At 34.7% G+C, this 17,303-nt stretch overlaps 1 protein-coding gene across 3 annotated transcripts; it reads left to right on the top strand.

Moving 5' to 3' along the window:
* Positions 1-23: 23 nt before the first annotated feature.
* Positions 24-15,022, top strand: LOC139690045 (casein kinase II subunit beta). Of its 3 annotated transcripts, XM_071587254.1 has the most exons (6): positions 27-381; positions 492-607; positions 6,219-6,400; positions 6,515-6,706; positions 12,114-12,303; positions 14,512-15,022. In XM_071587254.1, the coding sequence occupies exons 3-6, from the start codon at positions 6,226-6,228 to the stop codon at positions 14,618-14,620; spliced, it is 666 nt and encodes a 221-aa protein (XP_071443355.1). In that variant the 5' UTR covers positions 27-381; positions 492-607; positions 6,219-6,225; the 3' UTR covers positions 14,621-15,022. The 3 variants fall into 3 exon arrangements, with proteins under 3 accessions (XP_071443346.1, XP_071443355.1, XP_071443338.1); XM_071587245.1 differs by having other exon boundaries at positions 24-607; positions 6,222-6,400; XM_071587237.1 differs by having other exon boundaries at positions 27-607.
* The last annotated feature ends 2,281 nt before the right edge of the window (positions 15,023-17,303 follow it).

The raw sequence follows: 17,303 nt of genomic DNA, 5'->3' as shown, positions 1-17,303 counted from the left end.
CGATTTCTTTTATGAACTCATTCCTTATTTCCTTCCGTTTCCTGGCCGAATAATTCGTTTAAAAGAAATATCGAAAATTCAACAATCTCTGGGTCAATCGTAACTAGTTTGCGTACATTTGGCAACGAGGCTTGATTTTAGTGGTCTTTCATTGGAGGAAATCGAATAAGTTAAGTTGAAACTTTACTACATCACTCTAAAGCCAGAGTGTAACCAGTGTAGCTTTTGACAGATTAGGTAAATTTATTCCGAAGTCGGTGTCGTTTGAATGGTTAGTCATATGCCATTCAGCATTGGGGAAATTTAATTTCTGCCACTTTTTGCATAATTTCACGTCCATCATCCATATTTCTTGCTTAGTTCCTTTTGGTTTTAAAACGGGTATGTAATATTGCCTCATGTGGGCAGATAGGAATTATTAAGGCACACACTACGAAGTTTAACAGTGACTCTGGGCATAGCATTAATGATTTTCGTTGTGGATGTTCAAGGTGTTTTTAGCTTTAACGTCGTATTCTACTAGGCAGAAGGGTAGCTTCGGGAATAGCCGGTCCACAGACTCAAAATCATCGTTTTCATCTGTTGAAGATTCTAGTGGAAATTTAAGGTGAGATTTTATGTGCGCTTTTGTTAAGCTTATGTTTAAATATGTCCCCATGTATTCACCTGCATCTCTAAGGAATATTAAATCTTTTACGTAATCCCTGTAACGGAAGCTTAGGGTACGATATATCCACGGATCTCTTTTGAATGATGAAGTTGAAACGTTTGTCAGTGGTCAAAATGTATTTCTTGTTTTGTTATAATTTTATTGAAATGTTGTGATAGGGTCTGGAGAAAATTATTTAATATTTCATTTCTCTTTTATCATGATTGATTTTCAAAATGAATTTGTGCCAATTGAGGAAATTTATTAATATTGATTTGTAGCCAATCCGTGTTTTATAATGTATCTTTATATAATTAAAATTCTTTTTGTTTATTCAAACGGATATTTGCTCTTAAATTAGTCTATTATTATTATCACTCTGTCTGGTCTCATGATGTGAGACATGACATGTAGAATCATAATGTGAATATAATTTCTTACTTCTCATCAGAATTTTCTGACTGGTAGCATTATTGTGTGCTTTTACTTGAGAGATCAGAATGGTATGGTCACCAATGTACTGAATCCCACCTCAAGCCCCGGATTTGAATGCCGGTGGTGTCATAATTAGTAAAGGTAACTCGGTCTAAGGATAATCTAGACTATTCCGACCACGACTCCCTCGTGGTGGGAACAGTATAGATTAGCAGTGATTAGCCAACAAGAATGAAAATACTATTACACTTAAAGGAAAGATGTTAACAGTTAAAACAATTGTGGAATACCCTGCTAAAACACACATGAGTAGCCTTTCGCGTTCTTTCTTTGGGAACACATTACACAAAGTACTAAACACAGCAGGTGTTAGGATACTGGCAATAGCAGAAATTACAATATGTACAGTTAATTTAATGGTAAAGCCGAACATGTATATGTCTTAAAATCATAATGAACAATTACTTCTCCATCTAATGCGAGAAATAAGTGCACTACTCGTTGGATATAGGATTCAGGGCCTACCGTTCATGGGAAAGATATTCGCTATACTAGCTGAAGCTCAGAGATTTTGCTTATTTCTCGTATTATAGGAAGTAGTACTGGTATATTGTAATGTTCAGAGGCGTGTATGTCCTGGTTTAACTATAAATTAGCTTCACATCTTGCAATTTGTGAGGAAGGGACAGTAACTGCTACTGTCAATATCTTAACGCCTAATGTGGCCATTACTTTGTGTAATGTGTTCGCAAAAGAAGCCGAACCGTAATTTGTATGCGTTTATCAGGGTAATGTAGAAATTTTTACACGTTTGCATCGTCTTTATTAATGTAATCATATTTTTCAGTTTTTTTGTATCAGTGGTTATCTATGCACGGCTGTTACGACCATGAGGGAGTAGTGGGCAAAATTCAGTTCACTGGCAGCTGTCTATCACTTCCCGTAATGAGTACTAGTGCAACATTACTTGAACGCGTATAAATATGGATATTAATTACGCTTTGTGAAACTCGTGGTGTTTTTATTATTGTTATAGTTTCCCATTGGTAGAATGCGGAAAGTTCTTGGGAATCGATTTTGGAAAGAGTTGAAAAAACTTAATCCCTATTTTCATATATTTGCCTTACTTCTAAATGATGTAAATCGGCTGTTTTTGTGATCCATTCAATCCTAGTATACCATACATCTTTTCAGCTTTCGTAGAACTGTGGACATACACTTGCAGTTAATTTCAGTTACTCTCAAAGAATCAATAGCTCAATCTATTTCGCTGCGGTATTTAATTAATTCAGTTTAGTCGGTGAGAATATCGATGTGTTGTCGGGAATTAGCAAATCGTCATGTTGTATATGAATATGCGATGTTGCTAATACTGATTCAATTTTCAGGTGAATTTATGATTGAATTAAAGTATACCAGCAAAAGCGTAACTAGAGTTGATGTCCAATCTTATCATGCTGCTGTTTAATAATATTTTTCCATAATACATGTTCCTATAGTCATTGAGGAACCTTTACTTCTATCCATTGCTAGTTTAAGATTAAAAAGTGCCTATCTGCAATGGGTCCTTAATGTCAACCACATAGAAATATAAAGATTGATTTATTTGCAGTGATATTTTCGATATTTATTTTAGTGAATAACCCTTTTACAAAAAGGAAGGCAGAAACTTGTATTAGGTAGTTCCACAATTATTAAAAGCATTTACATACAAGTACAAATTACATAAAGTTACTTACTAGTTTCTGAGAATTAAAATATAATTTAGAATTAAAGAAGAATTTTAATTTGCAATTCATGAAAGACATTCAGATTTAATGTAGACAAAATATCAATTATAATAATATTCCAAATTAAAAAAATGGAAACAATATTAGAAATATAGTCTTTGTTACAGGTCAGATAAAGCTTACCAAATGATAAATGTTAGTAGCAGTTATAAACTAGACCTTGTGGCATCCATTGAGAAAATTTTCACAATGGGCATGGGAAACAACTTATTGTCATGTACAGATATCCACACAGCAAATAATTATCATTCTAAAATTCTTTAGATATTTTTAATAACATTTATTTAAGGGATCCTGGTGAAATAGAAATAGGTCAATGTATGACAACTGTTGGTATCTCTCATAATCTGACTTATATGAGAATAGTGAGTGTAATTTTGTTCATGATATCCAATTTCAAAGAGTGCTTCGTACCCTCTGTTATGTGAAGGTTTGTGGAAAGATATTGCCCTTAGGAGTTCTAAGGAATCAATCTTGTTATGCAGTAATTTATGAATAAATGTTATGTTACTAATTTTTCTACTTTTAAGCAAGGAAGGAAGATTAGTAGAGTTAACATTTCATGATTGCTATAAAGATCTTTGTGAATATTGAATTTGAATGCAATTTTGCTCACGAATTTTCTCGAACACATTCGATTTTATGAATATGCAGTTTGTAGTAAGGTGACCGGATAGGAGGGGATTATTCACAGAGTCACCTAACTAATGAGTAGAATAGTAATTTAAATGGCTCTATATGTTTAAAGTTTTTACAGCATCAGAAGATAAATCCAAGCGATTTGTATGCTTTAGATTAAAATAGTTGTAATGTTGATGGAATGTTAACTGTGGTTCAAATATAGCTTGCGAGGTCTTCTATATTTGTTAATCGGGCCATAGAATAATTGCTTAGTTTATATTCATAATGCTGTGGACTCCTTTTCCGGCTGAAAGTTACAGAATAGCATTATTTTTAATTGCCAATTAGATAATTATGCTCACACCAGTTTTAAAGCCTATGAAGGCAGTTTGCAGCAATCAATTGATGATCACCTAACTCTGCAGAGTTAGGTGATCATCAATTGATTGAGCTGTTAAAAATTTTTCAGTCATCATTATGCAAAGGAAAAGTATTTCGGTCTAATGCCATTATAATATAATTTTTAAATAAGTTAAATAATAGTGAACTCAAGATGAGATCTTTGGGGAATGCCTGATGATGGATAGAAACATTTACTTTTAGATGTATTAATTTTTACTAAAACTTCTGTTGGTCAAATAACTTTCAATCCAGTCAAGTAAGGTACCATTCATTCCTGATGCATCCAAATTTCTAAGAAGCTCATGACTAAGAGTATCAAAAGTCTTATTGAAGTCAGTATATATGACATCTGTTTGTAGGCATTTTTCCATACCTTCTGTTATTTAGATACATTTGAAAAACCAAAAGATTAGTTAGTCTTCCTTTAGAGAAACCATGCTGCTCAGGGACAGTGGTACTATTAAAATTAAGAGTTAGCTTATCTACAACCAATATTCTAAGATTTTTGCTATTATTGAGAGTTTGGCAATCGGACAATAGTTACGTTATTTCTGTTACCCTGCTTATTTATTGGCACTAGATATGTGGATTTAAGTGCGCTTAGAAAAATTCCAGTGGTGATGGATTATTAAACAGTGTATACAAAGGATCAAGTAATGGCACTAGACACATTCTTAGAAGTAGGGCTGGGTGTCCATCAGAACCACAACCATCTGAAGTAACTTTATGGAATTTACCCAGCTTATGGAAATGAAATGAGTAACTTTGTGTGGAATTACAAAGTTACTTATTTCATATATATTCTACTGTTTCAGGCTTCACTTCGTGGAAGTAATGAATATCCTGTGGAAGTATTTAATATCCATGCTAAATAGAATGTTTCACAGATTTTTATTGTAAGGTCCAATGCATTTCACCGACTAGCGGCATCATCAGGTACAAATTTACTTAACAAACAATGCAAGAATATATACACCCAGGACAGAGTGAGGAAGGGAGGGGAAGATCCTGAGAGGAGTGGAGGCAATTGGGTGGGTTAAGGGATTGGTTTGACCATTTTCAGGCTAGTTTCTCGAAAAGGAGTGGGAAGGGGGACAGGAACAATTGCTCATAACAAAGTGTCAAGTTGGGGTTTGCTCAGTGCCGCCTTACCTCCATTTGCTCAAGAGCATCCATTTTTAATCCTTTTGGGAGTATATGTAATATTCCTGGGATGAAGTCACTGCTGTGGTCGAATTCTAGTATGTGCTTAGCATAGAGGTAGTTGGTATTCTTATTTTTTTGACACCTTGTGTGCTCCTTGGCTCGTAACTTGACATTTCTCCCTGCCTGACCGACATAACTGTGTTGCCATTCTCGCATTTCAGTTCATAAATCCCTGATTTAAGGAGGCTATCCTTTGTATCTTTACCATTGACTAGAAGTTTGGAGAGGGTTAGGGGTGGGTAAAAGGCTACTTTGAGTGAGGTGGGCAGGCAGTTGGAAATCCTAGATGAAATTTCTCTCTGAGGACTGTGTAGAGGAAATACTATTTGTGGCCATTGATTTTTGGGTTTTTCCAAAGTAATTCATCTACTAGCTTAGGGCTGTAGCCATTGTTGGTAGCTATATTGGTGATTGTCATGAGTTCGATGTTTAAGTTTTTGGGCGAAGGGTGGACGTGTACAATGTGTTTCACCAACTTGTTTCTTATCATTTGTTACTTATTTCATGTCAATATGTTCATGAAATAACTTGGCTATGGAAAGAGAAAATGTACTGGACTGGCTGAAAAGCACTATGATTGAAAGTTAAGGGAAATAATACAATTTATTTACATCTAGGATGTTTGCTATGAACATGATCTCACTAGGGTCAAAGTTTGTCATATAATTTTACGTTAATCAAGCATCAATCATGTTTTCATTGAGAATATCATGTAAAATTGCTAGTTAAAGTATAATTATCAGAAACAATATTGAATGTTACAATATTGAATTATGTTGAATGTTACTCTTGGGAATAAGGTGATTTAGTTAATTTAATTTTTATAATTAGTAATTTAGTGACTATGATTTATTTGGGCATTGTTTTTCCAAATGATGAAAGATGTAATCAAGTCATGACCTCCAGTAATTCTTTGATGTTTGGGAAAATAAAGATTGTTATTTTTGTAGTCGCATAGTATGTATCAAAGTGAACTCATCTAACATCACTGTGATCTGCCTAGGATTGAGCTTGATTCACATTAGGTATATACATTGGTTACTTTTGATTGAATTATTTTGTTGATATTTTTTTTAGTGGTTTTCTTGTGTATTTTCTTATTTTATTTAATCTAGCAGCAGCATGAGTAGCTCAGAAGAAGTGTCATGGATTTCTTGGTTCTGTGGTCTTAGGGGCAATGAGTTTTTTTGTGAAGTGGATGAAGATTATATCCAAGATAAGTTTAATCTTACTGGATTGAATGAACAAGTACCACATTACAGGCAAGCATTGGATATGATTCTTGATCTTGAGCCAGGTATGTTAGCTATGAATTCCTTTTTTATACTTGATGAAATTTATAAAGTTATCTTAACTGCCTATCTGTAGATTTTGCTAGATGTATGTTAATTGTTAATTTTCTTAACTAAAGATGATGAATTGGATGACAATCCTGCCCAGTCTGACATGACTGAACAAGCCGCGGAGTTGCTTTATGGTCTTATACATGCACGGTATATTCTCTCCAATCGAGGCATAGCACAAATGATTGAAAAGTATCAAAATGGAGAATTTGGACATTGTCCTAGGGTATATTGTGAAAGCCAGCCTTTACTTCCAATCGGTAAGATGCATGGCATAACCTCTTTCTTCATATACCTCTGTATATATATGCATACTTGGGGTGTTTTAATTTGTATTTTATGCCTGTAATATTTCTTAGTTTATACATTATCTATGTAATCAGCTGTGTTTAGATAATAATGCATGAACGCATGTTATAGTTAGGCCCAATTTTATGAAGTCTGGTTAAAGTTTGTCATTAAAATTGGAGTTTTTGGAAATTGAGGAGTTTGTAAAAGGGATCAAACTGTTGTTAGGGGATATCAACTTTAATTAAGGTAAATTCTTGGTTCCAATGGTGTCCAAACAAAGGCATAATGAAATTTACACGTACCTATAGATGTGTTTCCAAAGTTGATACAATGCACCCAAAATAAATTCGGAGAGATGTATAGTTTGTAGCACCATGGAACGAAGTCTTTTGGTTGAATTGATTTTGGATGAGAAGAAGATATTATAAAATAACAAAAGTGATGCAGTAACATGAAAACCAAAGGTTCAGTTATTTTTTAATATTTTTGTTATCTACCGACAAATTACATATTTGCAGTGCCTATAAAAAAGAAGTTTTGTGGAAAAATATGTCAGAGTTTGATGTTCAAGTGACAATAGTCATAACTTGGGAGCAGCTTCAGGCTAAATACAACTTAATGAAAGAGAGATTAAAAAGGCACTAGCTGAGGGTCTTCAGAAATCATTGCAAATGGGATGTTGACTTATGCCCTGGGCCTCACCCAGTAGCAGGTTAGTGACCCCTCTTCTGGGCATATATATGACCTTGGAAACCCCATGGCTCTCATTTTATTGTCGAGAGTAAGAAAAACCTTAACAATTTGCCCAGTATAACTTTCCAAAGAAAAATTTACTAATAAATGTTTATATCTAGCAGCTGATAATGCTCCTCTGGAGAACGTTTGGGCATTTATAAATGGGAATTGAGCTTTAATTATGCATTCTGTAAGTTCATGCCTATACTATCTATGTTATGTAAGTTCATGCCTCATATTATTCTTTGCAATCATCAAAGTACATCTAGATAAAAGAAGGTTGTGTGAAAAAATAAAAGAAATCCACCCAAAATATTTGGTTATTCTATTTTCTCTTATGGACTTATTAAAAGACCCTCATACATTTCTTAATTTAATATGACTTCACTGAGTAACTGTACTTCTGGTATTCTTGGGTTCCTCATTGGACTCAGTAAATACTTCTTCAATCTATACCCAGGATCTCCCAGTGACAAACCATTTCCAGATATTATTCCCTATTTCAAGATTTGCCTTGGGATTGTCAAAAATTACCTGGTCGCATTTCAAACTATGCTGCCGTGTAACATTGTCACTTGTATTGTTTCCTAATTGTTATTTATACATGAAGAAGCATGTGAGCAAATAGATTTTTTCCAATTTTATTGTCCAGTAAATATGTTTAAATTTATAGTTTGCGGTATTCCAGGGAGTAGAGCATTGGACTACTGAATGGAGGGCCCGGGTTCGAATCCCGGGCTAGCCACTCTGGGCACCTGCAGCTCCACCCAAGTTGTGCGATTTTTCGGGTACAAAATCTTCCCGGAAAACCATAACTGGCACAGGGAAAGGCACTGGCCCCCCTACCCTGATGTGTGAATTTCACATGCCATCGGGCTTTGTAGTGCGTGAACTCTATCATCACCTACCAAACAGATCTTCAGGTTTATTACTGTGTTTTTGTTTTTTATATATTTAAATTTATGAGATATAGCAAGCAATATTTTCCCTCTGAATGCTAGTAACTCTGAAAACTAGAAACAAACTTTCAACTCCAATGGCTACTTATTTTTCCTGAGCAAATGGAGCCTTAAAACTTCTTGAAATTAATTTTGGATGCCTTTCAGTTGTGATAATGCTATTCACAATAAATATCAATTCTTTCAAATAGCATAAATAATTATAATTTGCATAAATCCGTATATTATGGAACAAGCTAAGTAGGCACTTTTCTGCTGGCACAGAAATCCCACAAAATAGCGTGGCTTAATTCACAATACTTGTATAAATGTTTTGCAGAGCCTGACAAATTTCGGGGACGGCTATTATGGTTTCACTGGTATTGAGTGAAATTATCATGATGAATAATTATATGCAGGCTAGATTTCAAGTGGATGTTTGACAGGGAATTGCAGTTTGGCAAAATAATTAATGCTAATTACAACTGCAAGTATTATGTGAAATAAATTATTGATTTGAGTTTCTGGAAATAGTGCCTTAAAAATTGGAAGTAACAAATTTACCCATCACTTTCTGAAATTCTAAAGTAACAAAATATGAAAAGGCAGACACCAGCTATTCAAATGATGTTTTGAGACTGCATTATGACAAGTCAGTAGTTCGCAAAACTTCGCTCCTAGTGACTTGTCAAAATCATCAAATTCACAGTCCTTGAAATGAAGCGAGCAGTACATTCTTAAGGTCATTTTTCCTTAATGATGGCAACATTTCTATTTGCTCAAGGATGCCATTGTATCACTGGCTACATGAAACTGCTGAAGTGGTTATTCCGGAAAATTCTCCTTTGCTGTTTGTAGGTGCTATCAGTTTGTTGGCTACTGAGGCCATGTGGTCATGGCATTACTGAAGGCATCGACAAACACATTGCTCTGTGGTCATAACGTATCTTTATTACAGTATTTGACATACTTTAAAAATGAAAATGCATGAGAATTGTGGGAGTTAATTTGGCTAATTTTTATCCATGAGAACAATGAAATCTTTTTGAGTTGTTCATTTAGGTTTTTGTTGGCTGTTTTGGAGTTGGTACAATCATTATTCTCTAAATATAAACCTATGTCAACAATGAGGTGGGGATTGAGATGGATAACATACTGACTTCCCATCCAGAGGTCCCGAGTTCAATGTTTTTCTGTGGTATCCTGATCCCTACTTGGGTTGCTTTGTGGAGGGCACTTTGAGTGAGTGTGCCATCCATCGGAGGGGACGTTAAGCTGCGGACCCCTTGGCACCTTTTGTTAAGAGTAGGCTAATTCCAATGCCGAGTTTCTTTCCACCCTTCATCCTTTCCAGTCCATCCCTAATGGATGGGACGTTAAGCTGCGGACCCCTTGGTGCCTTTTGTTAAGAGTAAGCTAATGCCGATGCAGAGTTTCTTTCCACCCTTCATCCTTTCCAGTCCATCCCTAATGGCACAAATGACTTCAAGCTTTCAGTCGCCTCCCCTGAAAACGACTATTAACAATGAGGTGTACCTAAGATTTCATCTATTCACAATTCTTAACTCATGAATGTGCCTTAGCTTATAAAAATATTCCTTAGCACATGGTAATATGCCAGATTATCACTGCATGTATTCATCTAACAAATGGAAAGAAAGTAATTTTTATTATTTAAATAAATGTTTCCCTAACATCTTTGTTTATCATATTTTTTTGTGGAATGAATTTTTAATTTCATTATTTGTCAATTTAAAAAAATAACATTAATCACAAACAATGTTTGCTGGCACCAAACTTACAGCTACCTATGAGCTTTTGGACACAATTCCTAGTTTCCCATAAGTTGCTTTTACTTTTTGATACAACTCCATATTCAATGCTTAAAATATTACCGAGGACTTGTTGCATCATTTCATCTTACTCTAAAATAGGTTCATAATATGTAGAGAGAGTTATGTAGTAATTTAGTGAACATATATATTCCACCCTCGTTGTTTTTGGCTTCCTTGGAATTAATTTGAACCAATGGCATTTATTGAGAGAAAACATTTTTTCTTATGGCAACCTTGCAATAATTTGAAACTTCATGCATTTGGTGTTAGCTTCATTCTTGGTAAAAGCTTCGGTGGCATCATTCAAAACCAATTCTGATGCTGAATACTTAACTGAAAAGCTGATGATACCATTCAGTGAATGGCATAAGTCAACTTATGGGTTACCAAATAGCTCCCCACCATGTAATCCTTTCATTTGTGTGTTAACCCTTGAAACTCCACTTTTAATTTGAAAAGTACTTAAACTGATGGTTTTGACTTAGTTGGTGATTGCAAAAGTGGTTCTTTGCCATAACCTGATATTAAAGTTCATGATCACTTTAACCAGGCATTATAAAACCTTGTCTAATTTAATTAACCACTAATTTTAATCATCTCCATTTTCACTTTATATAATTTGGCTGGTAAGCAGTGACAAGGAATGGTAACAGTGAGTGGTTGATTCCATTCTGAGAGTCTTCAATTCCAGGTCAAGAATCAGAAATTTGACATGAGTACTTAAACGGTTGAAGATTGATTTTAATTCTGGGATGCATTCTTATTCTACCTAGGGTAGGGGGTAATGTCTTCTGATTCTTAACATTCATGCAACAATAAAAATGGAATACCCCCAGTGATGGACCCTGGAGAGTAAGAATTCAAATTGATTTTCAACTCCCTCCCTAAAATACTTCCCTTATCCCACCTTAGAATTGAATACTGAGAATGGAATCGACCCATCATCAGTAATTATATGAAAGCATACTTTTATATATCAATTGCTGATACCATAGCAATCCCCCTTAAATGCCCTTGTGGCAACTTGTGGAGTTGTAAATATAGATGTACTATTTCTTTCACCATATCCCGAGTTGTCATAAATCAAGGAATGAATATGGTCTCTTATAATAATTTAAAGATTGGAGTTCAATATAATGTCCTCATATTTTTTATTTAGAAATGCATGTTGTAGAAAAATGATTGAGCGCTGCTGAGCTCCTTGAAAGAAATTATCACATTACAAGAGTTGGGTTGAATAATGAGAAGTTTCTTGGAATTACAGTTATAAAGGCAAGCTTTGTTTTTTATTTAGCAAAATTTGAAGACTGTATAGAATTTGACTCTTATGATAAATTTTTCATATCTTGTCCAATATTATACAATACAATTACATAAGTAGTTTTTTGACAATTTAAAGTTGCTGTTGGATTGATACAGATTGAATATCGCCTCTTATTTCTTAGACTTGTCTAACAAGGCACAACCTGTCCCTGTACTTCAAGAATTTTCAATTCTGCAGTCTTCCCTCACTTCCATCCAAAATGTGTATCCTTTCCATAACCAACCAGCATTATTTTCTCCCCTTGATCACAGTTGTCAACAGTTGCATTTTGATCATTATATTGATGGATTTGAATATCATCTCTACTTACATGAACTTGTAGAGCCAACCACATTACAGGCATTAACTGTTGCCATAGAAAGGATAAATGCTCTTTGATTTACGTATTAACTTTTTTATCCTTTCTCTATATTGTATCTGAATTTGATAATAATTTCAACTTTTGCAGTTTAAAAGGGCTTATTCAATTGAGAATCATTGTTTCTTATCTTAATTCACACAAGATTGACCTAATTTGATTTTGTAATGATGCCTCTTTTTTTAGGACTTTCAGATGTTCCTGGTGAAGCTATGGTGAAATCTTATTGTTCCAAGTGTATGGATGTATATACACCAAAGTCCTCCCGTCATCACCATACAGATGGTGCATATTTTGGTACTGGTTTCCCCCATATGCTCTTCATGGTTCATCCAGAATACAGACCAAAGCGACCAAGCAATCAATTTGTGCCACGGTGAGATTTTTTTCATTTTCTGCCTTTCTCCTTTAGTAGTAGCCATGTGAAAGAATAAGTGCAATCCCATCATTTGGTAACATGTGACTGGTGATTAGCATTTATCTACTGGTTTTGTTTGTATAAAAATTCAGTTTCCACAAAGAGGCTCATTGTTTATAATGGGTTTTCATTTTTAATTTTCAGAAATTTTAAAAATTTCTTAATGCTAGACATTATTTTTAATGAAGTTTTGCCCTGAATATCCTAAAAGATTAGAGAATAAGATATGTGTACCAGCATACCAAAATAATTAGGGAAGGTAGGGTAAGAGGTAGGTTCTGAAAGTCAAGAGGTGGTTACTCCATGTGGGGCTCATTGCAAGTGGGAGAGGTTTAGCATTGGCGTTTGGAACATGGTAGAGGGGGAAGGTGTAGGGTACAACAGCTCATTAAACATTACCTGATGATGCTGCAAGACAGCGAAACCATGGTTGTGTGTGACAATAAATTGTGGGTTGTGGGATTTTAGTTTCTTTTTTTACCATTCCTTGGAATATGGAGAAATTCTAAATAGTTAAGCCTGAGACAATGTCATACATAACATTTCCTTGAAGAATAATGTTGGCAGTTTTTGTTTTTGATATTTTTTCATGTGATTGCAAATTTTGAGTTTCTTACTGTTTCTATGAAGAATTAGACCGTTGTATTTACTGTTAACCCTTTTGCTGCTGTGAATAACAGTGAATATAGATTATTTGTATTTTTTATATTGTTTTATTATTTAGATTATTTTATTATTTTGGGAGTATTAAAGGTCACAGAGATAAAATGCCCTCCATTTTTGCCAATGTGAAAAGTCGGAGTCTGGATGGTGAACTGCAGTGAAAGGGTTTAACTTTGTCTGAATCAAGGGATACTTGCATGATGATGGATATTATTATTATTATTATGATCATTGCTAAACTGACTTGGAGAGTCAGGCATGATAATAATCCAAAGTACAAATTGTAGAAAGGAAAGGAAAGGTGAATTCCATTTTAACCATTAATATTTCCTCCTTGTCATTTCCATGTTTTGAGCAGTTTAGTTTAATGTTGACTTCTCACAGAAATTGATGGCACATTCTATAGTTTAAAAAAACTGTGTGATTAACTTATTCAAACAACATCAATTCGTCACAAAGTGTATTGCCATTTGTGGCATATCTTATCTCTTCTCTTAGTTTTTCTCTCTCATCACATTGTGTACTAAAACTCCATTAATACACGCATTTCTCATCATCATTAACTTAATATTTAAATTATGAACAAAGTTTGGTTGACTTGTTCTAGTATTGTCAATATGTATACTGAAGCAAATGCAGAAGGCAGCTACCAGAAGTGTTTTTGCTCAAATTAGATCAAATAATAGTTGCGTTAATATTCTCAAAAGTTAAGAAATACTCTAACTTTAATGCAAGAAAAAAAATTTTTAGCCACTTCAAATGAAGCATTTGTTGAGCAATTAACAATTATGTTTTCATCCATTTGTTGAGATTTCATTGGAACAATCCATTATTGCTATTTCATTAGAACCATCATGGGCCAAAATTTCCATCACCAAAATTTCAGAGTTTAGGAGGTCACCTCAATAACTTAACTGGCTAAAGCACTCGACCAGACGTTGAGAGATCCGGGTTCGAATCCCGGTCAAGGCGAATGATTTTTACACTCTGAAATTGTTGCATTGAAAACCACCATGGAGTTTGATTTGTATGGATTTAACATTTGTAACATAAGCTTGCACAAGGATGATATAAGTTTTTACATTTAAATGATGGGTACATTAATGCATATTTACCTATTTAGTTCATTTGTACAAAAGTCATAATTTACACTGTAAAACTACTCTACCTATAGCCCTTGGCCAAAGATCAAGGGGTTAGTATTTGAATCTCAGTCAGGGTGCATTAATTTTGCACCTTTAAATTGTTTCATTGAAGGGCACTAAAGGGATTATTTAATAATAAATTATACTTTATATTAATTTCAAATTTATTTTGCAACTTTTGGGTACATTATTATATTTCTTTAATATTTCTTGCACTCAGAAAATAATGAAAAGGGTGTATTAGTTTATAATTATTTTATCGGCTGGCTGTGATTTTATAATTATAAGTGACATTTTTAAAGTTTCTTGTAATTAACAGCTACTTGTTTAGTGAATTTAATTTTCTGCTTTTTTTCAGTTTGTATGGATTCAAGATTCATCCAATGGCATACCAATTGCAACACCAAGCTGCCATAAACTTTAAAGCCCCATTAAGAGTTGTTGGCTATAACAATGGGAAACGCTGAGTTTGAGTATCATGGGCAGTCACATGTCCCTTATAGCCCAATACCACATAAGTCGAAACCTAAAGGAATACCCAAATGATTTTAATGCAGTGTTGTGGCAAATGGAACTCTGAAAATAATTTTGTTTAAGGTGTCCAAATGTAGGTTATCTTGTCATTTTTTTAATTCAGTACAAGTTCTGCAGTGAATGCCAATAGTTGTGAGTCGTCTTCCTGTAGTTTTTTGACATATTGTGGGCTGGTTGTTGGCTCTCAGTGTTACGGAGGATGTATAATTTAAGAATGATTGAGAGGTTTTGTTTGCCCCATTCTGTACTCTTCTAGTTTACTTGGTTGTTACTTAATCCTCAAATTTCTGCAGGAAAATTGAAAATCATAATAAAAGGTATTGTTCAGTCAATTATATTTTTGTAAATTTTCTTTTCTCAATGGTACAATTGCAATCTTGTCATGGACCTTCCCAAAATGTTTGTACTTGTATAAAAACAGCATGTTTAATTCTGACTAATGTTGTAATTATCGCCTCATAGACAGCTACATGAATCCATGAATATATGTGGCATATTTCTCCAATCAAGGAAACACCCCTCTTAAAATACATGATACATTAATATGAAAGCCCAATCTCCAGTAATTCTAGAATGGATAAGTATTTATTCTGTTTTACATGAACATGCACCTTTGTTATATCCGAGGGCTCTTCTGATTTTCTCTTTCCAGTTACAGTGACAATTATTTTAAGTTTAATCTAGCTCTTCAGTAAATATATAAGAGATAGTTAATTAGGACGGCCAAGTCTCCAACCATAGATACAAAGTCATTACACCTGGGACACTATTAGGATTCTGTTTCCTTCTCAACTGTAGGAATGACTCATGGAATCTAAAGGGTAATGTATAAATAGCTGCTGGCCTTGTTCTGGATCTCATGAAGGTATGCCCACTACAGTGGAAACCTTTTTAAATCAAGAGTGTATCTTCTTGAATAGAAGAATAAAACTTAAGACAAAAATAAGTTAAGCTGTCTCATTACAGCTTTATTATCTCAAGGTTAACCTCTTGAGCCTGGTGGTGGTATGTTGCCCCCTTGAGAGTGCTGCTGCTACTTTTGTTCCGAGAGGCATTCCAGAGGTGATGGTCCAGGACCTGACCACAGGAAGTGAAATTCAAAACACTATTGTACTTTCTACAGGTGAAAAAAATAGTGTATGAAGAAATAAAAAGTAATGTATAGTGTCATTAATAAGGAGTATTACTGGTTTTAGTTTTACTATAACTACATAGTATACATCTATTTATAGGGTTCAAAAAGAAAAGACTTATTTTCCATATTGTGTTGGGTGTCTCTACAATTAGTGTTAATATGGAATATACAAAATTAAAGCAATTCTTGCTGCTGCTTGATCTTATCGAAGTTTTGAGACCCTTATCCTATGAAAATAATTTACTCACTGATTCCAAGAAAAATTTAGAAAATTCATGTAGAAGTAGGTACTTTTATAGCATTCCAATAGCAATATTCAACATATCAATGTTTTTGTATTTGTTGTATTTCGGTTATCAACAAGTAGACTTATTTATTAACATCCAATGACACTAACATATCACTTTCTTAATCGCCAAAATGACATTCTTTCAGATATTCATGACATAACTAATGTATTAAAAGGGGGTTGTAAGCATGGATTAACCGAAAATAACATGTATATTTAAGTAATAGGGGTGGTGACTGACAGCTACAGGGTTCGTCCGGAAAATAAGTGTACTGATTCCTGGGCTGGGCGCGCCGCTCCGGGCGCGCCCAGCACCGCTCTGACGGGCTGCGATTGGAGGGGGGTATGTTGGCAAGCGACGCTGAAAAAGGCAGTCGGCTCTGAGCTGTGCTGTAGTGAGGAGCTCTGTTAACGCGAACCTCCACGCTCGACCCACGTCACGGAACGCGATGCCGAAGTTTTTGGAGCAGCGTTATTCCATCAAATTTGCGGTAAAGCTTGGGAAATCGTCTACCGAAACTGTCGGTATGATTAACCAGGCTTACGGGGAGTCAGCCATGTCCAGAAACATGATCTTTCGGTGGCACAAGATGTTCGAGGAGGGCAGAGAAGAGGTCGACGACGAGTCTTCGAGAGGTTCCCGATGATGCCTTCGCGGGAGCGTTCCAGGAATGGGAACGCCGCTGGAACAAGTGTATCGACTCACAAGGGTCCTATTTTGAGGAATATTAGCTTAAGATATGTAAAAGTGTAATAAAATTTTTTTTCCTGAGCTCAGTACACTTATTTTCCGGACGAACACTGTATGTCTATAGTATTCAGTATACCAAAATTAAAACCACCTCGGTATTCAACCATGGTAGTAAGCAATGTTGAAGTGGCCTTGGCAGTTTCAGTGGAATCTTGGTTATCGCCATGACTTATCACAATGGTGGGTTTTTATAATTGTCGCCCTAGATTAACATTAATGATTGAACACTTCCATCTCTAATCAGGTAGGTACTGCCAATAACCGTCGTGTGATCTTATTTAATTTTTATGAGGAACTGATGGTGTTACCTCTGCTAGAGGGAATAATTATCTCAACATATGTTTACTTAAAACATTTTTTGGCAAATTAACTTAATTCTAAAAATAATTTAATAATGTAAGCATTTGCAAAAGATGGGTCTAAAGCAAAATCGCAACTTTT

The sequence above is a fragment of the Hetaerina americana genome, unplaced genomic scaffold (genome assembly GCF_022747635.1).
Source record: "Hetaerina americana unplaced genomic scaffold, ioHetAmer1.1.p SCAF_1, whole genome shotgun sequence".
Taxonomy (NCBI): Eukaryota; Metazoa; Arthropoda; class Insecta; order Odonata; family Calopterygidae; genus Hetaerina; species Hetaerina americana.
This window is presented reverse-complemented; position numbering and strand designations above follow the sequence as displayed.

Excerpts from the sequence above, each read along its gene's own strand:
- LOC139690045 (XM_071587237.1), top strand. The coding sequence starts at position 483 with ATGTTCAAGGTGTTTTTAGCTTTAACGTCGTATTCTACTAGGCAGAAG. Across the intron at positions 6,707-12,113 it reads CCAGCCTTTACTTCCAATCG|GACTTTCAGATGTTCCTGGT; the intron begins GTAAGATGCATG and ends CTCTTTTTTTAG. Across the intron at positions 12,304-14,511 it reads AGCAATCAATTTGTGCCACG|TTTGTATGGATTCAAGATTC; the intron begins GTGAGATTTTTT and ends GCTTTTTTTCAG.